The sequence below is a fragment of the Balaenoptera ricei genome, chromosome 4, assembly GCF_028023285.1.
Source record: "Balaenoptera ricei isolate mBalRic1 chromosome 4, mBalRic1.hap2, whole genome shotgun sequence".
In the NCBI taxonomy this organism is placed as follows: domain Eukaryota; kingdom Metazoa; phylum Chordata; class Mammalia; order Artiodactyla; family Balaenopteridae; genus Balaenoptera; species Balaenoptera ricei.
The window spans coordinates 22,697,031-22,722,348 of record NC_082642.1 but is presented as its reverse complement, the minus strand read 5'-3'; the positions used below and the strand labels follow the sequence as shown (position 1 = coordinate 22,722,348).

Genomic DNA, 25,318 nt, shown 5'->3' with positions numbered 1-25,318 from the left:
ATACACATGTAGAGTTGTCAGGAGCATGATACAGAATATATGTAATTGGCTATTAGAATCCCATTAAAAAGCTGGAAGAAACCGTGCAGATTATATAGATCATGCTTCTTACTTTATAGAGGCAAAGACTGAAGTCCAAGGACACAAAGCTACTTAGTTGCAGAGCAGGACTCTATCCTGGGTTTCCATCTGCATGGTACTGTGTGAACTGTGTACTGCCTCTCAGTTCCCTAGAGTGGATCAAAACACAGAATCTGCGTTGTGTTGTAATTGACTGTATCATTGTTTGAAAGAAAGTGGAATAGACCATGAAAGCGTTTTTCTTTAGGTTTTTATTTTGTCTAATGTTGGTGTAATACAAAGGATAAACCAACTGGAAAGAAATCCTCTCTGCCATATTTGTGCATGAATAGTTATTTAGTACTCCTGTTAGTAACTTTAGAAATAGATGCAAATAACGTGTAGTGGTTGTATTTTCCAGTCTTCTCATTCTCCTGTGTCTCTGTTTTACCTCCCTTCCCTTCTTTCTCTGCTACACTCTTCTCTGTAGTTTTCCAGCTATGACCAGTTTGCATAGGGGGGGTAGGTGAAAAGGGAGGGGAATTGAGATAAGTTCAGTCAAAAGCATTCAGCACAGGCCAGGTTGAAATGCAACTCTAAGCCCTGGAGCTGCAGGCGTGAAAAAAACTGGTTTTCTACCCTTTACGGTTGAATAGTAGGGGAAAAAGGTGTGCAAAAGGACATTCCCAGGGTGGTGTAACTCCTATGAAAGAACCTGTTAAGGACTAGGAGCAATGAAGTACAGAGGAGGGAGGGCCCACGTAGCTGCCTCTTAGGTGAGGGAGGGTGTTCTAGGAGCTTCATGGGCCTGTCATCTAGCGGGTGAATAGGATCTCCCATGATGGACCAAGAAGTTGAAGCACAGGGCATTTAACCTTTTTACAATATCTCTTTAAAAGAAGCTACACTTTTCCTCTGACCTCTCATTTTGTTAGTGTCAGTGTTCCTCTGCTGCTAGCACCCCACCTCCACCCAGGCCCACTCTTACATGAGGAAGTAGGGATGTGACAGTGAGGTATTTGACTTCAGTCGTGCAGGGGGAGTGTCAATGGCAATTCAGATCATTTTAAATTGTTGTGTTTTAGTCTGAAATGTGTTTGGTTCTAGTATTTCTTGAAGAGATATTCCTTGACTGCTTCTACAGTCATCTTAAGAAGTGCTGCATTTTCTCATTGCTATTTGTGTGCTTTCATTCACATTCTTAAGTTTGTAAGTTGGAATGTTAGAACATAAAAAATGAATTTTCTCCTGACAGAGTTCTTTGCTTTCCCAGTTGCCAAAACAAAGGGGATTTGGCGATGGAGGCTTTGTTGGAAGGAATACAAAATCGAGGACATGATGGGTAAGTTTGCTTTGACCTTAAGCTTCTCACTGAGTTTAAAAAGCATGTCTGAGTTATGCCTCTGACCATTTTGTGCTTTGGGTACAGAAGCAGAAGTGTGAGCAAAATCTAAGCTGATCCATGTCGTGTTTGTGGACAGTATCGCTCCTTGGGGTGTTTCCCTCATCTCAGCAGTGTGAAGCTGGATGCTTACCATCATCCCAGTTAAGTTTTCTGCTTTTAAAAAGCAAAAGGCTATAGAGGTTTTGTGACACTAAGAACAAATGCTTTTTTTAAAAGAAGTATTTAAGCCTTAGGAGTTATCTCTCTGTGGCCATTCCCGGAAACCTCTGAATCCAATACATCTATGTCCAATTCTGTTTCTACCTTTGTAACATCTGGCATCTCCTGAAACACTGAAGGACATCAGTAAGTTTACAACAATAAGGTAGGATGTGGTAAGTTTCTAATAATAAGTTGGAAAGAAATAGTTGGAATAAATTTGGCTCAAGGATGGAGGTTCTTAAAACAGCTCTTAAAATTGTATTGTCATTTTCCCAATAGCCTACTTGTTTCCAAAGCTTTTTATTTTGTTTGACGAGCTGAGAATGTGACATATGCTTGCCTGGATTCTTCCTGAAAGCTTCCCTAAAATGTTACAGAAGAGCTAGTTGTTTGTTGTGGAAGTCTCACTCACAAACCAGACTTCAAACATAAACCTTGCGTTTGACCAGTTGACTTAGGCTTTAGGTCGGCTACTGGAGGAAGACAAACTTCCGTGGAATAAGTGATCATCTTATGTGAGCATTAAAAGGAAAAGCTCAGAGATCCTGTTCTCTGCTTCTGATAATTTATTTGTTGACACTGTTCCACTTCAGGTAGCTTTACATCTGCTGTATTTTTACATGTGAAAGATGAAAAGCCACTTGGAGATATGTTCTATGTTCTTAAGGGTCTGTCCTTATTTATAGGGGATTTTTGACATCCTGTGAAGCAGAACTACAGGAGCTCATGAAACAGATTGACATAATGGTAGCTCATAAAAAATCTGAGTGGGAAGGACAGACACATGCTCTAGAAACTTGCTTGGACATCCGTGAACGGGAACTTAAGGCTCTCAGGAGTCAGGTGGATATGAAACACAAAGAGGTAAAGCGGATGATTTGCTACTCTTTGATATTTTCACCTTACCTTTTATAATAAATATGTTTCTTAAATATGTGTTGAAGAAAGCATTTAAAAAATTTTGAATTCAATTTATTTAAAACAAAACAAAACACAGTTCACCCATTTCTCCCACCCCCCGATCCAAGCCTTGTCTCTTGCAGCCACCAATCTGTTCTCTATATTTATGAGCTTATTTTTTGTTTGTTTCTGTAGATTCTACATGTAAGGGAGATCATACAATATTTGTCTTTCTTTGTCTGAATTATTTCAGTTAGCGTAATGCCTTCAAGTTCTATCCATGCTGTGGCAAATGCAACTGTTATTTTTTGGCTGAATAATATTCTTTATATGTGTGTGTGTGTGTGTGTGTGTGTGTGTGTGTGTGTGTACCACAGTTTCTTTATCCATTCATTGATCAATAGATACTTAGGTTGTTTCTACATCTTTGTTATTGTAAATAAAGCTGCAGTGAACAGGGGGGTGCATATATCTTATTGAATTAATGTTTTTTTGTTTTCTTCAGATAAATACCTAGAGTGGAATTACTGGATCATATGGTAGTTCTATTTTTAATTTTTTGAGGCATCTCCATACTATTTTCCATAATGGTTGCACCAACTTAACATTCTCACCCAAGTGTACAAGGGTTCCCTTTTGTCCACACCCTTGCCAGCACTTGTTATTTGTTGTCTTTTTGATACTAGCCATTCTGCAAGGTGTGAGTTGATATCTCTGTGGTTTTGATATACATTTCCCTGATGTTTAGTGATGCTGACCATCTTTTTCATGTGCATGTTGGTCATCTGTATGTCTTCTTTGGAAAAATGTCTTATTTGGATCTTCTGCCCATTTTTCAGTGGATAGTTTGGTTTTTTGCTATTGAATTGTAAAAGTTCTTTGTATATTTTGGATATCAGCCCCTCGTCAGATACATGATGTGCAGTTATTTTCTCCCATTCAATAAGTTGCCTTTTCATGTTGTTGATGATTTACTTTGCTGTGTAGAAGCTTTTTAGTTTGATATAGTCCCACTTGTGTAGTTTTGCTTTTGCTGCTTTTTTGCTTTTGCTTTTGGTGCAGATTCAAAATATCATCACTAAGACCTATATCAAGGAGCTTACTGCCTATGTTTTCTTCTAGGAGTTTTATGGTTTCAGGTCTTATGTTCAAGTCTTTAATCCATTTTGAGTTAATTTTTGTGAATGGTGTAAGATAGTGGTCCAGCTTCATTCTCTTGCATGTGGCTGTCCAGTTTTCCCAACATCATTTATTGAAGAAACTGTCCTTTCCCCATTGTATATTCTTGGTTTATTTGTCATAAATTAATTGACCATATATGTTGGGTTTATTTCTGGGATCTCTATTCTCTGTTCTGTTCTGTCAATCTAAGTCTCCGTTTTTATGCCAATACAATACCGTTTGTATGTAATAATAGCCTTATAATATACTTTGAAGTTAGTGTGGTGCCTCCAGCTTTGTTCTTTCTCAAGATTGCTTTGGCTATTCAGTTCCATGCAAGTTTTAGGATTTTTTGTTTTATTTCTATGAGAAATGCCATTGGAATTTTGATAGGGATTGCACTGAATCTGTAGATTGCTTTGGATAGTATGGCAGTTTTAACAATATTGATTCTTTCAATCCATGAGCATAGAATATCTTTCCATCTATTTGTGTCTTTTTCAGTTTCTTTCATTAATGTCTTGTAGTTTTCCGTATACAGATCTTTCATCTCCTTGGTTAAATTTATTTCTAGGTATTTTATTCTTTTTGATGCAGTTGTATATGGGATTGTTTTCTTAATTTCTCTTTTTGATAGTTTGTTATTATTTTAAAAAACACAATCGATTTTTGTATATTGATATTGTATCCAGTAACTTTATTGAATTCATTTATTAGTTCTATTAGTTTGTGATAGAGTCTTTAGGGTTTCCTAGCTATTTTCACGTGATCTGCAAACAGTGAGTTTTACTTCTGCCTTTTCAATTTGGATGCCTTTTATTTCTTTTTCTTGCCTGACTGTTCTGGCTAGGATTTCCAATACTATGTTGAATAAAAGTGGTAAGAGTGGACATCCTTGTCCTGTTCCTGATCTTAGAGGAAAAGCCTTGAGCTTTTCAACATTGAGTATGATTTAGCTGTAGGCTTGTCATATATGACCTTAATTATGTTGAGGTATGTTTCCTCTATACCTGCTTTTTTGAGAGATTTGAGATTTTATTATAAATGGATTTAAATTTTGTCAAATGCTTTTTATGCATCTGTTGAGATCATATGATTTTTGTCTTCATTTTGTTAATGAGGTGTATCACATTGACTGATTTACAGATGTTGGACCATCCCTGTATCCCTGGAATAAATTTCACTTCATCATTGTATATGATCTTTTAATGTGTTGCTGAATTCAGTTTGCTAATATTTTGTTGAGAATTTTTACATCTATGTTCATCGGGGATATTAGCCTGTAAAAAAAAATTTTTTTTGTTTGGTGGCACTCTTGTCTGGTTTTGGTATCAGGCTAATACTGGCCTCATAAAATGTGTTTTGAAAAGATTCCCCTTCTTATATTTTTTGGAAGAATTTGAAAAAGCTTGATATTAATTCTTCTTTGAATGTTTGGTGGAATTCACCAGTGAAGCCATTTGGTCCTGGACTTTTGTTTGTTGAGAGTTTTTTTTTACTGAATTGATCTGCTTGCTGGTAAGTGGTCTGTTCAGATTTTCTATTTCATCATGATTCAGTCTTAGTAGCTTATATGTTTGTCAGAGTTTATCCACTTCTTCTAGTTTGTCCAATTTGTTGGCATGTAATTTTTCATAGTAGTCTATATGATCCTTTGTATTTCTGTGGTGTCACTTGTAATATTTCCTCTTTCACGTCTGACTTACTTGAGTCTTTTCTCTTTTTTTTCTTGGTGAGTCTAGCTAAGGTTTTGTCAATTTTATTTCTCTTTTCACAGAACTAACTCTTAGTTTCATTGATCTTTTCTGTTGTCTTTTTAGTCTCTATTTCATTTATTTCTGCTCTAATTTACTAACTTTGGGCTTTGTTTGTTCTTTTTCTAGTTCGTTAAGGTGTAGTTAGGTTGTTTGTGTGAGGCTTTTCTTGTTTCTTGAGGTAGGTGTTTATCACTATGAACTTCCCTCATAGAACTGTTTTTGCTGCATTCTGTAAATTTTGGCATGTTACCTTGAGAAAAACAAAATGGGAATGTATTTTTTGATTTCTCTTTTGATTTCTTCTTTGCCCATTGGTTATTCAATAGCATGTTATTTAATCTCCACATATTTGTATATTTCCCATTTTTCTTCGTGTAATTTCTCATTTCATGCCACTGTGGTTGGAAAAGATACTTGATATGATTGCAGTCTTCTTAAATTTATTAAGACTTGATCTGTGGCCTAACATATGATCTGTCTTGGAAGATGTTCCATATACACTTGAGAAGAATGTATATTGTGTTGCTTTTGGATAGAATATTCTATAAATATGTGTTAAGTCCATCTGGTTTAACATGTTGTTTAAGGCTGATGTCTCCTTATTGATTTTCTGTCTGTATGATCTTTCCATTGATGTAAGTGGGATATTAAAGTTCCCTACCATTATTGTATTGCTGGCTATGTCTCCCTTTAGGTCTGTTAATAATTGTGCTACATGTTTAGGTGCTCCTATGTTGGCTGCATAAAGATTTACAAATGTTATATCCTCTCATTGGATTAACCCCTTTATCATTATGTAATGTCTTCTTTGTCTCTTATTAAAGCATTTGTATTAAAGTCTTTATTTTGTGTGTGTGATATAAGTATAGCTACTCCATCTTTCTTTTCTATTTCCATTTGCATGGAATCTCTTTTCCCGTCCCTTCACTTTCAGTCTGTGTCCTTATATTTAAATTGTATCTCTTACAGGCAGCATATGTAGGTGTGTCTTGCTTTTTATTCCTTCAGCCACTCTATGTCTTTTTGTTGGAGAATTTAGTCCATTTACATTTAAAGTTATTATTATGGGTATGTGCTTATTGCCATTTTGTTAATTGTTTTCTAGCAGTTTTTGTAGTTTTTCTCTGTTCCTTTTTTCTTCTCTTGCTCTTTTCCTTTGTGGTTTGATGACTTTCTTTAGTGGTATGCTTATGTTCCTTTCTCTTTCTCTTTTGTGTATTTATTCTAGGTTTTTGCTTTGTGGTTGCCGTGAGTCTTACACTTAACGACTTATATCTATAACAGTCTATTTTAAGTTGATAACATCTTAAGTTTGATCCCATTCTAAAGCTCAACATTTACTCTCATGTTTTACGTTTTTGATGTCACATTTTATGTATTTTTACCTTGTGTATCTTTTAGCTAATTATTGTAATCATAGTTCTGTCTTTTAACCTTTATACTAGCTTTATTAGTGATTAATCCACTACCTTCACTATATATTTACTTTTCCAGTGAGATTTATCCTTTCATATGTGTTCTTGTTACTAATTAGCATCCTTTCTTTCAGCTTAAAGAAGTTCCTTTAAAATTTCTTGTCAGGCCAGGTTAGTTTAGTGGTGGTGAACTCCTTTAACTTTTGCTTCTCTGGAAAACTCGTTATCTCTTCTTCAATTCTGAATGAAAACTTTGCTCAGTAGAGTATTCTTGGTTGGAAGTTTTCTTCTTTCAGTACTTTGAATGTATCATGCTTTCTGGCCTGCAAAGTTTGTGCTGAAAAATCTGCTGATAGTTTTATGAGGGTTCCCTTGTATAGAACTAGTTGTTTATCTTCTGCTTCTTTTAAGATTCTCTCCTTGTCTTTAACTTTTGACATTTTAATTGTAATGTGTCTTGGTGTGGGTCTCTTTGGTAGCATCTTTTTTGGGACTCTCAGGGCTTCCTGGATCTGGACATCTGTTTCCTTCCCCAAGTTAGGGAAGTTTTCAGCCATTATATTTTCAAATAAGTTTTCTGCCCCTTTCTCTCTTCTCCTTCTGGGAGCCCTATAAAGTAAATGTTAGTCTGTTTGATGTTGTTCCATAAATTCCTTTTTTCATTCTTTTTTCTTTCTGCTGCTCTGATCGGGTAAGTTCCACTGCTTTGTCCCTGAGTTGACTGATATTTTCTTCTGCTTCATCTAGTCTGCTGTTGAACCCCTCTAGTGTATTTTTTTCAGTTCAGTTATTACATTCTTTGGCTCTGTGACTTCTATTTGGTACTTTCTTATATTTTTTCATCTCTTTGTTGAAGTTCTCACTGTGTTCATGTGACTTCTATTTGGTACTTTCTTATATTTTTTCATCTCTTTGTTGAAGTTCTCACTGTGTTCATCCATTCTTCTCCCCATCTTTATGACCATTACTTTGAACTCTTTATCAGGTAAATTACAGATCTCCATTTCATTAAGATTTTTTCTGAGGTTTATCTTATTCTTTCATTTGGAACATATTCCTCTGTTTCTTCATTTTGCTCGACTCTCTGTTGGTTTCTGTACAGTAGATGAAACAACCACTTCTTGCGGTCTTGATCGAGTGGCCTTGTGTAGGAGATGAACCTTGTTATTCAACCCTGCGTCAGTTCCTGGTTGTCTCTCAAACCTCTGTGCTTGTCCAGGCAGCCTATTATATTTTTAGTAGCTCCCAGTAGTTGAGGATGTACCAAAACCTGTCACTGTCCCAGAGTGGAGGATCTCAGAACCTAGATTCAGGTTGACTGGAAGCTGGACCCTCAGGCAGCAGCTTTTAAAGTATGCAAATATATACAGTTCTGAGGGGTGGTGAGGGTAGACCACATTGGTCCTCAGAACCAGGTGATCTGGAGGTGTCCACTTTGTGGGCTCCAGATGAACTATTTTCTGGGTGATACTGATGGGTTGGAGCAAGGCAGAGGGAGAGTGCCTAGATGGCGTCCACAGCCTATATTCCTTGATAGCAACTCCGTAGGCCACTAAATGTGAGCCAAACCTGAAGCCTGCTCCTCAGGCTGAAGGTCCAAGACAAGTAAAGAGGACTCTTTCACAGAAACCCTAGGGAGTGTGCCTCATTCTGCTTTCTGTGCAGTGCCTTGGGGGTGGTAGCCTGCCAAGAACTATCCCTCTGATTGCCATAGTCTTGTGGGATCCAGGAATGCAAATCCCTCCAGTCACCTAGAGCTAGGTAATCGAGGGGAGTCCCCTGGGCACCAGCCACGTGTATAGCTACCCTCCAGGAGACACTGGTGCACTAGAGGCAGCAGAGTGTGAGAGCAAAGGTAGCGCCTGCCCTCCAAGGTCTCTGGAAAGGATTAAAGTCAACTCCAAGATGCATGCCTAAAAAAAAAAAGAAAAGATGCATGCCTAATCAGAAGCTTGCCCCTTAGTTAGCAGTCAGGATGATCAGTTCATAGTCTCCCTTCGCAGAAAGATTGAGCTCCTGGGTCTCTTGCCTTTGCTGTGCCCTCAGGGTTGTAGCTGTTTAAGAACTCTTTCTCCTTGGGCTACAGTCCTGTAGGACCCATGAGTATAAGCCCCACTGACCACCAGAGCCAGTTGATGTAGAGGTGTTCCCTAGCATCCGTCACAGAAATCCAGGCACCAGACAGGGGAATGAGCTCCTTTCTGGGTGACACCAATTATTACAGTTCCTTGGGACCCAGAACACAAGCTCCCCTGGCCTCCAGAGCCAGGTAACCAAGATCATATCCTGGGTAGCAGCTGTAAAAGTCAGGACACCTGATGTGTGTAAAATCTCCCTTCTGAGAGATACTGGTGCTCTGGAGCACAGCAAAGGTAGTGCCTGCCAGTCTTTGTTCCCAGAGTGTTCCAGCAGGCTCCTAGATGTGTGTGTTGAACTAGACGCCTGCCCCTCTGATGGAGGTTTTAATATAAGCAGGTGAGCCTTATTCACTTTACGTCTAAGCATGATTGGCTGCGTCTGAGCTGGACTCTGGGGTGGGTGAGTCTAAGCACATGAGCCCTCTAAGAGGTGTTTCTCATCACTATCATTTTGTGGGTCTTGGGACACAAGACCCATTGGTTTTCAAAAATTAGATGTTTTGGGGGCTTATCTCTCAAATGCATGTCTTAAAAGCTGGGGTGCCCAATGTGGGGTTTGAACCCTTTGCTCCTCAGGAAGTTTTGAGTTCTCTTCTGGTTGTTGGTTGCTATACCAGGGGTGAGGTTTATGTTGAGATTGTGTCCCCATCTCCCCTGCAGGCTTTTGTATGGTTTTCTTCTCTTTTACCCAATGTGTGGTTGTCACTCAGCTAGGCTTTAGGTTCTTTTTTCAAGAAGAAATTGTTCCATATTTAGCTGTAGATCCAGTGAGTCTGTCGGAGGAGGTGAGTTCAGGATCTTCCTACATTGCCATCTTGAACTGGTGATACTGTCTTTTTCATAATGCAAAGAAAGCATTTGTGTGTCAAATTCTGATGGTTTCTTTCAGAAGAATTCATTGGTGAAAATGCATAAGAATAGTAATATTTATTTCAAGGATCATGTTACCTTGGTCACATGGAATACATACAATAACTTCTTTAAGAAAATGTAAAGGGTGTCACATGATTTTTGTAAAAACCTTCATTCTATTACATGCCTATGTTAATAATCACCGAGTTTAGCGAATGTTGTTTTTGGCCTCATTGTATGACTAGTGTAAAAAGTTAAGCCCCAAATTCAATAATTGGCTTCTTTTGGTTAGGTTTAAAATAAAATTCAGGAAACTCTTCTTAAAAAATTTATATTTGCACTTGTTGACAATTAGGGAAAAAGAAAGAAAAGAAAATAAATATTATTTGAGATCTCATCACCCAATGTTATTGGTGATTTGGGGGAAAAGTTTAATAACATTTGCTAATTGATTTCTCTTAATTTAGCTGGTACAGTGAAAAGAACATTGAATATTGGAAGGGAAGCAGAAAGCATATATAAGTGCAAGAATTGCCCCTAAATTTCTGGCATCAATGTTGACCTCAGAAGGATTGGAAGAGTTGTAGGGAAACACTGGTCCCAAGCCCCACTTAGATGGGCTTTCCTACCAGTAGGATCACCACTCATTAGTGCTGTCATTCAGCTTCTTCAGGGGTGTTTCTGTGAATGGTAGATTCTGTTGATGATACTCACTTATCAAGAATATTTTAGAAATGTTTCATGTCACAAGGAAAGAGTTAGGCTTCATAAAGTGTTTCTTTCCTTGTCAAGAGAATCTCTCAGTTGGCCATGTGCACTTTGGGTCAAAGCAGTACAGTTGACCCTTGAACAATGTGGGGGTTGGGGGCATCGACCCCAATGCACTTGGAAATCCACATATAACTTTACAGTCAATCCTCCTTATCTGAGATTCCACGTTCATGAATTCATGTAGTACTGTAGTATTTACTGAAAAAAAAATCCGTATATAAGTGGACTCATGTAGTTCAACCATGTTGTTCAGGGGTCCACCGTACATAGTAACATTGGCCGTGTTAGATTCAGTGTTCTGAGAATGCCACTTGCTAAACTGGAATTTATTTTAAAATTTGGGTAGACTTTTGAGAATGTATTTTAAAATTACACCTCATGGGACTTCCCTGGTGGCGCAGTGGTTAAGAATATGCCTGCCAATGCAGGGGACGTGGGTTTGAGCCCTCGGCTGGGAAGATCCCACATGCCACGGAACAACTAAACCTGCGAGCCACAACTGCTGAGCCCGAATGCCACAACTACTGAAGCCTGTGCGCCTAGAGCCCATGCTCCGCAACAAGAGAAGCCACCACAATGAGAAGCCTGTGCACCACACGAAGATTAGCCCCCGCTTGCCGCAACTAGCGAAAGCCGGTGCGCAGCAGTGAAGACCCAATGCAGCCAAAAATAAATAAATAAATTTTAAAAAATTAAAAAAAATAAAATTAGACCTCATGAAAAGATATAGAAGGTGGGTAAAAAAGTGCATGGAATGATAATCATATTTGATTTTTTAAAAATTGTAATTTAGGTAGGGTCAGTGCTCCTTGGTAAGTTACTTTAGTTACTACTTCTTTATTGCTCCTGGGGCCAAACAAAAGTAGTTCTGTTTAGAAAGTTAAGGTGATAGTGCTTTCCTAGTTAAAAAACACTATACAGTTGACGCTTGAACAACCTGTGGGTTGGGGCACTGATCCCCGATGCAGTTGAAAATCTACATATAACTTTACAGTTGGCCCTTGTGTCTGCAGTTCTGAATCCGCAGATTCAACCAACTTTGGGTGGTGTAGTACAGTAGTACATATTTATCGAAAAAAATCCATGTATAAGTGGACCTGTACAGTTCAAACCCATGCTGTTCAACCATCAACTATATATGTGGATATCTAAGTTGTTTAACTTTGTTAGAAACCCATTAAGGAAATTCCTGTGTGTGTGATCATGAGAATATTCATGCCCAGGCTGTTGAAACTTATTCCTGCAGCTTAGTTTTGATGTCAAGGGCATTACTGCACTACAGGCAGTAATAAAACTACTCGTTTTGTTGCGCTTCACTCTATAATGCTTTGCCGATACTGTATTTTTTTACAAATTGAAGGTTTGTGGCAACCTTGTGTTGAACAAGTCTGCTGGCACCTTTTTTCTAACAGCATTTGCTCACTTCATGTCTCTGTGTCACATTTTGGTGATCCTTGCAATATTTCAAATCCTCTACCAACATAAAGATTATGACTCACTGAAGGCTCTGATGATGGTTAGCATTTTTTTTCATCAATAAAGTGTTTTTAAATTAAGATATATACATTGTTTTTTAGACATAATACTCTTGCACACTTAGTTGACTACAGTACAGTGTAAACAACATTTATATGCACTGCAAAACCGAAAAAATTCATGTGACTCATTTTATCACAGTATTTGCTTTATTGTGATCTGGAAGGAACCTGCAGTATCTCTGAAGTATGCCTGTACTTAATACCTTAAAGAGGAATTAAAGAGATTGAGTAGATAGGTTCCTTGGTAAAGATTTGAAGATTACAGGTTTGGCCTGGGGACATAAAAGATGTTTAGAAATGTAGCTGTCAATGATTTGCAGCTTCATTGATTGGGTTGCTGGAAGTTGATTAAGTTTCTAGAGGTAAAGTGTTTTTACCAAATACTAATTATAGGAATCTGTTCCATAGAGTTTGTCTGTGAAATTGTAATTTCACTGTTATTGGTAATACCATGTTTATAATCTACTTTGAATAGCACATGATAGAAGAACTAGAATATAGAGCTTTAAGTTTTTGTCAGTTTTATTTGTTTGAAAGTTTCAGGCCTAGAAGCAGTCAGTCCTATGGTATAAACCAGTGCTACTGAAATGACAGGTCCATGGTGAGATAAAAGGCTTGCACCAGAATGTGAAGTAGTACATTGCATCCTTCACTTCACAGAAAGTTTTGCTGTATAAAACTGTCAGTTGCACTACACAGTGTGTTTTGTAACATAGTTGATTTACATTCTGCTTCAAGGTTCTTATCTCACACTGGATTGCTGTTGTGACCAGCTCCAGCCCATCTGCAGATCATACTTGGAGTACTAGTATAAACAACTCATTTCATAAGTGAATGATCTGTTTTCTGATTACATTGTTGGGATTCGATCGGTTTTAATGGACATTTCTGCTGCTGTTACCTTCTAATGCCCTACAGAGCAGGTAGAGCTAATGAAACAAGTAAGGAATTTGGAGTCCTGGCTGTGCCTTTTCTCAGCTGAATGGCCTTGGCCAAATAATTTAACCTCTCTGAGCCCATTTCATCATGTGTAAAATTAGGATATAATCCCTATGTTCCCGTGTTGTTGTGAAGATTGAGTTACTGTTTAAGAAACCACTTTGAAAACTCTAAATTGTAGTTAAAACGATATCATCCATACTGACAGTTTTCAAACCTTCGCTTCCATTTCTCTAATGCTATCTCTTGCTCTCAGCAATTAACCTCTTTTTTCCTCCTCTTTTTCTTTAAGAAATTTAAATATTGTTGCGTGCCCATTATGAACCAGACTCTGGTAAATAAATGAAATTAAACAATCTTTTCTTCACATTTTATATTTATGCTTGCCTCACATAGTAAATGAAAAGAAAAATGGTTCTACAAAGCTCGTAAGAAAAAACAGTGATCATCTGCCCTATTCCTCTGAACCTAGGATTCTTGCTTCTCTGAGGCAGTCATTTCAGTGTCTTTAACTCTTTTTGTTGTTGTTGTTATTCTCTTCATATTTCTATATAACATTTTATGGCAATATTCTTAATTTTCAGTTTTAACTATTTATCTATTAACTTGCTGCTATAAAAAATAAGGGCTTTGCTCTCATATACAATTTCCATCCCCTCACCCTGCCAGAATTGTATATCTTAATTTTTGGTTAGGTCAGTGTTTAGTGTTTATATCATTAAGATGGTAATTATTATTTACAACTGAGTCAGATAGCATAATAATAATCAAACTTATTTCTTGTACAATGTTTTTGTTTTCTGGGGAATTAGTAACTGTCTCATTTTTATTTGCTTTTTTAAAAAGTACCTTCTCAATGATAGGAAGAATTGATAATGCCAATATCTAGATTTGCCATGGATCTCTTTCTATCTTTTATTGCTTCTGCTTTTTTTCACTTTTGTTGTCTTATCTCCTTGTGTGTGTGGGATTACTTTCTGAGTGGGTTATCAAGCACTGTATTTGTAAAATTATTTGAAGAAATAGTTTAAGACACAGAATAGTGTTTTTTTTCCCTTTGGAGAAAGTTTAGGTTGCTTTTTCCAAGTTTCTGGAGTCCCTAGCACTTTGGAGATGCCTGGGGACAGACATTAGCACTCTCTTAAGATCATCTTAAACTGAGTTTAGAGATTCAGATGTCTGCAGTTGATTGGCGATTTCAAGAAGGCCTTTTCTACATCTGGCTCATTCTTACTCCTAGGGTACAGCCTTTCAGGGTCCCAACTCAAAGCAAGGAGGGGTTCAGAGCTGTCTTGGGCACCAAATCTTTTATTCTCATAGCCCCTCGAAGTTATCAAAACCCCCATTTGGCCTCTTATCCTTTCAGCTGCCTTCTCTAGTTTCAATTAATACTTGCCCCAAACTCTGGGCTCACCTCCCTCCACCTCTAGCCTAGCCCAGATGCTGACCTGGTAATTCTTCCCTATCATGTTAGCACTTGACTTCAGGCACATTTTTTAAGAAATCTTACTTATATAGTTGTCCTCAGTGTATGGACTGGCCCAGAATACCTAGTCTGCCATTACCAAATGTTAAAGTCTGAAAGATTCACAATTAACTAAAAACATCCTGAGTGAAATTTACTACTAAATTCTACAGCCAATCAAACTTTCAACCAGATGTGAAAAGAGAATAAAGGTATTTTCAGACATATAAAATCTCAAAAGAATGTTCTACCAAAATGAGAAGTAAACTTTTGAAGAAGATGACAGAGAATTTTTTTAAAAAGCAAAAAGCAGAAAAGCACAGAAAGCCTCCAGAATAATGGTGAAGGGAGTTCCCAAGATGACAGCTATACAGGTAGCCTAGAGTAACTTACCAATATTTGAGAATGGCAAGCTCCAGGAAGGATGTTTTCACAGGAAGAAAGAAAGTAAAAGAAAGAAAAGGAAAGGAAATTACAATAGCTATGTTTACTGTGTTCAAGGAGATAAAAGATAAGATTGAGCATTTCAGGAAAGAATTGGAAACTATTAAAAGATGAGTGGAAATCATAATGTTGAAAAATAGAATAAATGAAATTAAGGCCTTAAAGATTGAGATAATTGGTGAACTGGAAGATATGACAGAAGAAAATGTTTGGAATAAAGCACAGACAGAATGATAGAAAATATAGAAGAGAGGATAGGAGAAAGGAGGATACAATGGGAAGGTCAAATATGAGTGTTTTGGGAATCCCTGAAGGAGAAAACAAAGTGAGAATGGGCTAAAGCAATATTTGAAGATAAATTGACTGAGATTTTGCCAAAAGTGAGGAAGGCCATGTACTTAAGAAATCCAAAAACCTCAAGCAAGATAAACAAAAAGAAATATTTACCTAGGTTGACAACTAAAGACAAAGAGGACATCTGAAAAGTTATCAAAGAAAACAAAATAAAACAAAACCAGATATTTACCAAGAAGAAAAGGTGATCTACGAACAGCTTCTAACAGCTGACTTGTCAGCTAAAACAGTGAAAGCCAGAAAACAATAGAATGATGTCCACAAAGAAATGACTTTTTTTCCCTGCCAAACCAGAAATAAATTCTATACCCAGAATAAAGGTGAAATCAAGACATTTTCAGAGCAACAAAGATTGAGAGAATTTGTCACTAGGAGACCTGCACCAAGGAAATACTAAAAGAATGTCCTTCAGGCAGAAGGAAAGTGACCCCAGATGGAAGCTCAAGGGATAAAGGAAGAAGCGAAAGACGACAGTAAATATGTGGGTAAATCTAAACGAATATTTACTGTATATAGCAACAAGAGCCTTCAGTTGAACATATATGTGGAATTATGATGGCATTTCAGTCAAGTTGGTGGGGGGTAAATGGAATTAAAGTATTTCTATAGTCCTTGGGTTGCCTGGGAATTGGTAAAACTAATGTTAATGTTAGCTAATGTTAATCTAATTAACATTAGTTAAGTCTAATATTAATTAGTTAAGTTTTAATCTTGAGAGAACCATTAAAAGTATATAGTAATATGTTAATAGAGTATATGTCTTCTAAGCTAACAGAAGGAGAAAAATGAAGTAAGAAGTTATCAGCCCCAAAGAAGGCAAGAAAGGAGAGAAAAAGAAACATAGGAACGTAGAGCTTATTAAGTACAAATAGCACTTAGTAAGACAATAGATATAAATCCCAAGAGGTCCGGTAAATGTAAATGTACTAAATGGCTTAATTAAAAGATAAAAATTGTCCAACTGGGTAAAGATAATTGAACTCAATTATTTGATGTTTATAAAGATACAGCAAAGTTGAAAGTAAAATGTAAAATTAAAATATATACCATACAAACACTTTGAATAGAGGGATGGTGTAGCTAAACTGTACTTGAAGCAGAAGCAGTGAACATTACCAAAGGTGAAGAGAAACACTTCATAATGAAAAAATATGAACTCTCAGGATATGTAACTGTAGCAGATATTCTTATTGGCCTGTATCACATCCTCCTTGCCCCCGCATTTCACCTGGATATTACATACAGCTCACTGTGTACTGCCAGCATCTCACTACACTGTGCTTCTCTTTCTGGAAACTTAAAAGCTGCTCAGGTGAAACCTGGGATTGTGGGGGCAGTTAACACTCCTGGGGCAAGCCTCAAGCAGTGGAGGGACTGGAATCAGTGGATAAACTCTCCAACTTCCCATCCCTTAGAGGAACAATTCTGAAACACATTCTGTTTGGTTCCTTGGTGAGTTCCCTGTGGGAGTGGCTCCAGTGCTTACTGCAGAAATCAGCTCAGTAACACACTTTATTGGCTTTCTTTCCTTCTCTGGATCTCTCTCTTCATTTCCTTACTGTGTTTCCTGGGATCACGTCCAATTACCTACCTGCCCTAAAATCTACACTTTTGGGAGAACTCAAACTAAGACAAAAAAAAAAATCTGAATTTGTAAGTATCTAATTAATTTTAAATTTCTCTCTCTCTCTCTTATCTGTATGCAAAGAGTGGCAGAACTACAGGGAGGAATAGATGAAGCCACAATTGTAGTTGGGGATTTTAACCCAATTTTCTTAGTAACTGATGGAACAAGAGACAGATATCAGTAAGGTTGTAGATTTGAGCACCATGATCAACAAACTTGACCTAATTTATATATACAGAACATTGCACAAGAGAACTGTGGTGTACGTTTTTTTCTAGCACAAGCAACTCTTTCCAAAACTGACCATATGATAAATCTTGCCACAATTCAGAGTCTTGAAATAATGGAGTATGTTCTTTGAACATAGTGGAAACAAGTTACAAAAAGATACCTAAATACTAAAAACCCTTTGACGTACTTTTGTAAAAGGTTTTCTCAGTTTATTTGTTTTTAATTTTAATGGGATTTTTTCAAATAAAGAAGTTTCACATTTTGCAGAGTCAAATCTGTCATTCTCAAATGACTCTTTCATTAGTTTTAAGCTCAGTTTCTCCCTGTCCAGGAATTCAGTAAATACTCATTTAAATCAAAAAAAAATTTTTAAGCAGTTTTTTCTATTTTAATGGCTATATTTAATCATTCCTCTGGTTTGAACTTCAGAATCACTTTCTCGTTCCAAAAAAGAATTCTACTAGAATTTTTAATTGGAATTGCATTAACTCCTTGTTCTTTTTTATTATTTTATTTTCATTGGTTTAACTTTCTAACTAAAATAATTCATATAGAATCTAGTTTAATACATTTAATGCTGATTTTTATTTGTTAACTGATGATATGCTATATTTTCAACTTCTTTTTTTTTTAATTTTTTTTATTTTTACAAGAGATAAATAGACTGACACCAAGCATTGTACATGGATGACCACAACAAAAGCAACAATGATTGCCATTACCAAACATGAAACACACTCATACTATGTCATAATATTGACATTCAGTCCAGTAATCCTCCACTGTAACAGCTCCTTTACTTTGCAGTGAAAATTGATTTGTATATTCTTTGCCTCTGAGTCCTTGTGGGATTTTTTCTTCTTTTAAATTCAAACAGAAAGTCACAAAAATTATACTCATCCTCATCAGTTCACTCAGTCCCACGTAATTAATTTTTTTTTCATCTTGATCTTTTGTTAGCACTTTTATGAGTTCATCAGTTTTTCATTAGAGTTCTGAAAATGCTTATTCATTCAGTTCAGCAGTACAGTCAGTTACCAGAAACCTGTACTTGTCAGAGTCTTTTCCATGAATTTCCTGAAGATGAAACCCTTTTATAGAAACATATTTACAAAATCATCAGAGTACACCCAGAACTGTCTGTAAATGACAAAAGACTTAAAAATGACCACGGTTAAAGATTTGATGAAAGTTCATAATAATGCAGTTGACAAGAAAATTAGTTATTTCTGAGATATACATTTTAAAGTAATAACTAGGATTATGACATAACATTATACCAGAACATATAAGATTTTTAGAAATTTCATGTAATGTCTGAAACATTTATATTAACATATTTCCATACAAATAACCCAATGAAAGTTTAGTATTAGTTGTTTTGTTTGTTTGTTTGTTTATACTGCAGGTTCTTATTAGGCATCAATTTTATACACATCAGTGTATACATGTCAATCCCAATCGTCCAATTCAGCACACCACCATCCCCACCCCACCGCAGTTTTCCCCCCTTGGTGTCCATATGTCTGTTCTCTACATCTGTGTCTCAACTTCTGCTCTGCAAACCGGCTCATCTTTGCCATTTTTCTAGGTTCCACATACATGCGTTAATATACGATATTTGTTTTTCTCTTTCTGACTTACTTCACTCTGTATGACAGTCTCTAGATCCATCCACGTCTCAACAAATGACTCAATTTCGTTCCTTTTTATGGCTGAGTAATATTCCATTGTATATATGTACCACAAATTCTTTATCCATTCGTCTGTTGATGGGCATTTATGTTGCTTCCATGACCTGGCTATTGTAAATAGTGCTGCAATGAACATTCGGGTGCATGTGTCTTTTTGAATTATGGTTTTCTCTGGGTATATGCCCAGTAGTGGGATTGCTGGGTCATATGGTAATTCTATTTTTAGTTTTTTAAGGAACCTCCATATTGCTCTCCATAGTGGCTATATCAATTTACATTCCCACCAACAGTGCAGCAGGGTTCCCTTTTCTCCACACCCTCTCCAGCATTTGTTGTTTGTAGATTTTCTGATGATGCCCATTCTAACTGGTGTGAGGTGATACCTCATTGTAGTTTTGATTTGCATTTCTCTAATAATTAGTGATGTTGAGCATCATTTCATGTGCTTCGTGGCCGTCTGTATGTCTTCTTTGGAGAAATGTCTATTTAGGTCTTCTGCCCATTTTTGGATTGGGGTGTTTGTTTCTTTAATATTGAGCTGAATGAGCTGTTTATATATTTTGGAGATTAATCCTTTGTCCGTTGATTCATTTGCAAATATTTTCTCCCATTCTGAGGGTTGTCTTTTCATCTTGTTTATGGTTTCCTTTGCTGTGCAAAAGCTTTGAAGTTTCATTAGGTCCCATTTGTTTATTTTTGTTTTTATTTCCATTACTCTAGGAGGTGGATCAAAAAAGATCTTGCTGTGATTTATGTCGAAGAGTGTTCTTCCTATGTTTTCCTCTAAGAGTTTTATAGTGTCCAGTCTTACATTTAGGTCTCGAATCCATTTTGGGTTTATTTTTGTGTATGGTGTTAGGGAGTGTTCTAATTTCATTCTTTTACATGTAGCTGTCCAGTTTTCCCAGCACCACTTATTGAAGAGACTGTCTTTTCTCCATTGTATATCTTTGCCTGCTTTGTCATAGATTAGTTGACCATAGGTGCATGGGTTTATCTCTGGGCTTTCTATCTTGTTCCATTGATCTATGTTTCTGTTTTTGTGCCAGTACCATATTGTCTTGATTACTGTAGCTTTGTAGTATAGTCTGAAGTCAGGGAGTCTGATTCCTCCAGCTCCGTTTTTTTCCCTCAAGACTGCTTTGGCTATTCGGGGTCTTTTGTGTCTCCATACAAATTTTAAGATGATTTGTTCTAGCTCTGTAAAAAATGCCATTGGTAATTTGATAGGGATTGCATTGAATCTGTAGATTACTTTGGGTAGTATAGTCATTTTCACAATGTTGATTCTTCCAATCCAAGAACATGGTATATCTCTCCATCTGTTGGTATCATCTTTAATTTCTTTCATCAGTGTCTTATAGTTTTCTGCATACAGGTCTTTTGTCTCCCTAGGTAGGTTTATTCCTAGGTATTTTATTCTTTTTGTTGCAATAGTAAATGAGAGTGTTTCCATAATTTCTCTTTCAGATTTTTCATCATTAGTGTATAGGAATGCAAGAGATTTCTGTGCATTAATTTTGTATCCTGCAACTTTACCATATTCATTAATTAGCTCTAGCAGTTTTCTGGTGGCAGTTTTAGGATTCTCTATGTATAGTTTCATGTCATCTGCAAACAGTGACAGTTTTACTTCTTCTTTTCCAATTTGTATTCCTTTTATTTCTTTTTCTTCTCGGATTGCCGTGGCTAGGACTTCCAGAACTATGTTGAATAATAGTGGTGAGAGTGGACATCCTTGTCTCGTTCCTGATCTTAGAGGAAATGCTTTCAGTTTTTCACCATTGAGAATGATGTTTGCTGTGGGTTTGTCATATATGGCCTTTATTATGTTGAGGTAGGTTCCCTCTATACCCACTTTCTAGAGAGTTTTTATCATAAATGGGTGTTGAATTTTGTCAAAAGCTTTTTCTGCATCTATTGAGATGATCATATGGTTTTTCTTCTTCAATTTGTTAATATGGTGTATCACATTGATTGATTTGCGTATATTGAAGAATCCTTGCATCCCTGGGATAAATCCCACTTGATCGTGGTGTATGATCCTTTTAATGTGTTGTTGGATTCTGTTTGCTAGTATTTTGTTGAGGATTTTTGCATCTATATTCATCAGTGATATTGGTCTGTAATTTTCTTTTTTTGTAGTGTCTTTGTCTGGTTTTGGTATCAGGGTGATGGTGGCCTCATAGAATGAGTTTGGGAGTGTTCCTTCCTCTGCAATTTTTTGGAAGAGTTTGAGAAGGATGGGTGTTAGCTCTTCTCTAAATGTTTGATAGAATTCACCTATGAAGCCATCTGGTCCTGGACTTTTGTTTGTTGGAAGATTTTTAATCACAGTTTCAATTTCATTACTTGTGATTGGTCTGTTCATATTTTCTGTTTCTTCCTGATTCAGTCTTGGAAGTCTATACCTTTCTAAGAATTTGTCAATTTCTTCCAGGTTGTCCATTTTATTGGCATAAAGTTGCTTGTAGTAGTCTCTTAGGATGCTTTGTATTTCTGCGGTGTCTGTTGTAACTTCTCCTTTTTCATTTCTGATTTTATTGATTTGAGTCCTCTCCCTCTTTTTCTTGATGAGTCTGGCTAATGGCTTATCAATTTTGTTTATCTTCTCAAAGAACCAACTTTTAGTTTTATTGATCTTTGCTATTGTTTTCTTTGTTTCTATTTCATTTATTTCTGCTCTGATCTTTATGATTTCTTTCCTTCTGCTAACTTTGGGTTTTGTTTGTTCTTCTTTCTCTAGTTTCTTTAGGTGTAAGGTTAGATTGTTTACTTGAGATTTTTCTTGTTTCTTGAGGTAGGCTTGTATAGCTGTAAACTTCCCTCTTAGAACTGCTTTTGCTGCATCCCATAGGTTTTGGATCGTCATGTTTTCATTGTCATTTGTCTCTAGGTATTTTTTTATTTCCTCTTTGATTTCTTCAGTGATATCTTGGTTATTTAGTAACGTATTGTTTAGCCTCCATGTGTTTGTCTTTTTTACATTTTTTTCCCTGTAATTCATTTCTAATCTCATAGCGTTGTGGTCAGAAAAGATGCTTGATATGATTTCAATTTTCTTAAATTTACTGAGGCTTGATTTGTGACCCAAGATGTGATCTGTCCTGGAGAATGTTCCGTGCACACTTGAGAAGAAAGTGTAATCTGCTGTTTTTGGATGGAATGTCCTATAAATATCAATTAAATCTATCTGGTCTATTGTGTCATTTAAAGCTTCTGTTTCCTTATTTATTTTCATTTTGGATGATCTGTCCATTGGTGTAAGTGAGGTGTTAAAGTCCCCCACTATTATTGTGTTACTGTCAATTTCCTCTTTTACAGCTGTTAGCAGTTGCCTTATGTATTGAGGTGCTCCTATGTTAGGTGCATATATATTTATAATTGTTATATCTTCTTCTTGGATTGATCCCTTGATCATTATGTAGTGTCCTTCCTTGTCTCTTGTAACATTCTTTATTTTAAAGTCTGTTTTATCTGATATGAGTATTGCTATTCCAGCTTTCTTTTGATTTCCATTTGCATGGAATATCTTTTTCCATCCCCTCACTTTCAGTCTGTATGTGTCCCTAGGTCTAAAGTGGGTCTCTTGTAGACAGAATATATATGGGTCTTGTTTTTGTATCCATTCAGCAAGCCTGTGTCTTTTGGCTGGAGCATTTAATCCATTCACGTTTAAGGTAATTATCGATATGTATGTTCCTATGACCATTTTCTTAATTGTTTTGGGTTTGTTTTTGTAGGTCCTTTTCTTCTCTTGTGTTTCCCACTTAGAGAAGTTCCTTTAACATTTGTTGTAGAGCTGGTTTGGTGGTGCTGAATTCTCTTAGCTTTTCCTTGTCTGTAAAGCTTTTGATTTCTCCATCAAATCTAAATGAGATCCTTGCCGGGTAGAGTAATCTTGGTTGTAGGTTCTTCCCTTTCATCACTTTAAGTATATCATGCCACTCCCTTCTGGCTTTTAGAGTTTCTGCTGAGAAATCAGCTGTTAACCTTATGGGAGTTCCCTTGTATGTTATTTGTCGTTTTTCCCTTGCTGCTTTCAATAATTTTTCTTTGTCTTTAATTTTTGCCACTTTGATTACTACGTGTCTCGGCGTGTTTCTCCTTGGGTTTATCCTGTATGGGACTCTCTGCGCTTCCTGGACTTGGGTGGCTATTTCCTTTCCCATGTTAGGGAAGTTTTCGACTATAATCTCTTCAAATATTTTCTCGGGTCCTTTCTCTCTCTCTTCTCCTTCTGGGACCCCTATAATGTGAATGTTGTTGCGTTTAATGTTGTCCCAGAGGTCTCTTAGGCTGTCTTCATTTCTTTTCATTCTTTTTTCTTTAGTCTGTTCCGCAGCAGTGAATTCCACCATTCTGTCTTCCAGGTCACTTATCCTTTCTTCTGCCTCAGTTATTCTGCTATTGATTCCTTCTAGTGTAGTTTTCATTTCAGTTATTGTATTGTTCATCTCTGTTTGTTTGTTCTTTAATTCTTCTAGGTCTTTGTTAATCATTTCTTGCATCTTCTCAATGTTTGCCTCCATTCTTATTCCGAGGTCCTGGATCATCTTCACTATCATTATTCTGAATTCTTTTTCTGGAAGGTTGCCTATCTCCACTTCATTTAGTTGTTTTTCTGGGGTTTTTTCTTGTTCCTTCATCTGGTATATAGCCCTCTGCCTTTTCATCTTGTCTATCTTTCTGTAAATGTGGTTTCTGTTCCACAGGCTGCAGGACTGTAGTTTTTCTTGCTTCTGCTGTCTGCCCTCTGGTGGTTGAGGCTATCTAAAAGGCTTGATGGGAGGCTCTGGAGGTGGGTAGAGCTGCCTGTTGCTGTGGCAGTCAGAGCTCCGTAAAACTTTAATCCACTTGACTGTTGATGGGTGGGGCTGGGTTCCCTCCCTGTTGGTTGTTTTGCCTGAGGCAACCCAACACTGGAGCCTACCCGGGCTCTTTGGTGGGGCTAATGGCAGACTCTGGGAGGGCTCACGCCAAGGAGTACTTCCCAGAACCTCCGCTGCCAGTGTCCTTGTCCCCACAGTGAAACAGAGCCACCCCCGCCTCTGCAGGAGACCCCCCAACACCAGCAGGTAGGTCTGGTTCAGTCTCCCCCAGGGTCACTGCTCCTTCCCCTGGGTCCCGATGCACACACTATTTTGTGTGTGCCCTCCAAGAGTGGGGTCTCTGTTTCCCCCAGTCCTGTCAAAGTCCTGCAATCAATTCCCACTAGGCTTCAGAGTCTGATTCTCTATGAATTCCTCCTCCCGTTGCCGGACCCCCAGGTTGGGAAGCCTGACGTGGGGCTCAGAACGTTCACTCCAGTGGGTGGACTTCTGTGGTATAAGTGCTCGCCAGTCTGTGAGTCACCCACCCAGCAGTTATGGGATTTGATTTTACTCTGATTGCGCCCCTCCTACCGTCTCACTGTGGCTTCTCCTCTGTCCTTGGACGTGGGGTATCCTCCTTGGTGAAGTCCAGTGTCTTCCTGTCGATGATTGTCCAGCAGCCAGTTGTGATTCTGGTGCTCTCGCAAGAGGGAGTGAGAGCACGTCTAACTCCTTGTTCTTACAAGAATTTTATTTCTGTATTTTTTTTATTCAGGTATAATTGAGATATAACATTATATTAGTTTAGTTATACAATGTAATGATTCGATATTTGTATATATTGTGAAATGATCACACAGTAAGTCTAGTAACATCTGTCACCATACGTAGTCACAAATTTTTTTTTTCTTGTGATGAGAACTTTTAAGATCTGCAGTTTTTTTATTTTTAAATTACCATTCTGTATTGTGATTGAGATTACTACTTACTATTCCAAGTTCTTCCTTTCCCTTCTAGCTATTAGTAGATGAAATGCTAACTGGTTATTGAAAGATGTAGAGAAATGCTGATGGATATTGATGGAAGTGAGGGCTGGGCATGAGCTAGGCTGCGGCTGGCATCAAACCACTGAAAAATGGGTTAGGATAACATGCTCACTCTGGCTGGTGAAACTGGTTTTCTTTGAAGTGGGGTAAATGGTAAAGCAGGTACAAGTCGCCTGCTGTCTTTCTGTCTGATGTTACTATTTTGTACTTTGATTTATAGAATTTATTCTTGAAGTCTTATAGATTTTTGTTCCATATTTGTAGATTCCAAGGTTCTTGTAACTTTATCTCTCTTAATTTTATGTGAGGTTTTTTTTTTCGATAAAAAGCGTTGGGGAGAATAAATGAGACAGAGGAAGTTTCCCTGTAAACTTAGAAATTCTAGAACAGCTGCTTGTTTTCCATTTTTTGGCATTGTTATGGATTATTAAATAATTAGATATTTGACTTCCTGAGAAATTGTACAGTTGAGAACGTGTATTCACAGATAAGTACAAAGGTTATTT

General features: G+C 37.2%; 1 protein-coding gene across 11 annotated transcripts in view; it reads left to right on the top strand.

Annotated features, from left to right (window-relative positions):
• The window catches only part of CEP63 (centrosomal protein 63), an 82,206-nt gene that overhangs the window by 6,800 nt on the left and 50,088 nt on the right, over window positions 1–25,318 (top strand). For 8 of the 11 annotated variants that reach the window (XM_059920288.1, XM_059920287.1, XM_059920283.1 and 5 more), the window contains 2 exons: window positions 1,334–1,402; window positions 2,353–2,530. In XM_059920288.1, coding sequence (XP_059776271.1) covers window positions 1,359–1,402; window positions 2,353–2,530 — 222 coding nt within the window. In that variant the 5' untranslated portion in view covers window positions 1,334–1,358. Of the gene's footprint in view, window positions 1–1,315; window positions 1,403–1,489; window positions 1,606–2,351; window positions 2,531–25,318 lie in introns of those variants that run through there. The other 3 variants (XM_059920286.1, XM_059920292.1, XM_059920293.1) reach the window with 3 other exon arrangements.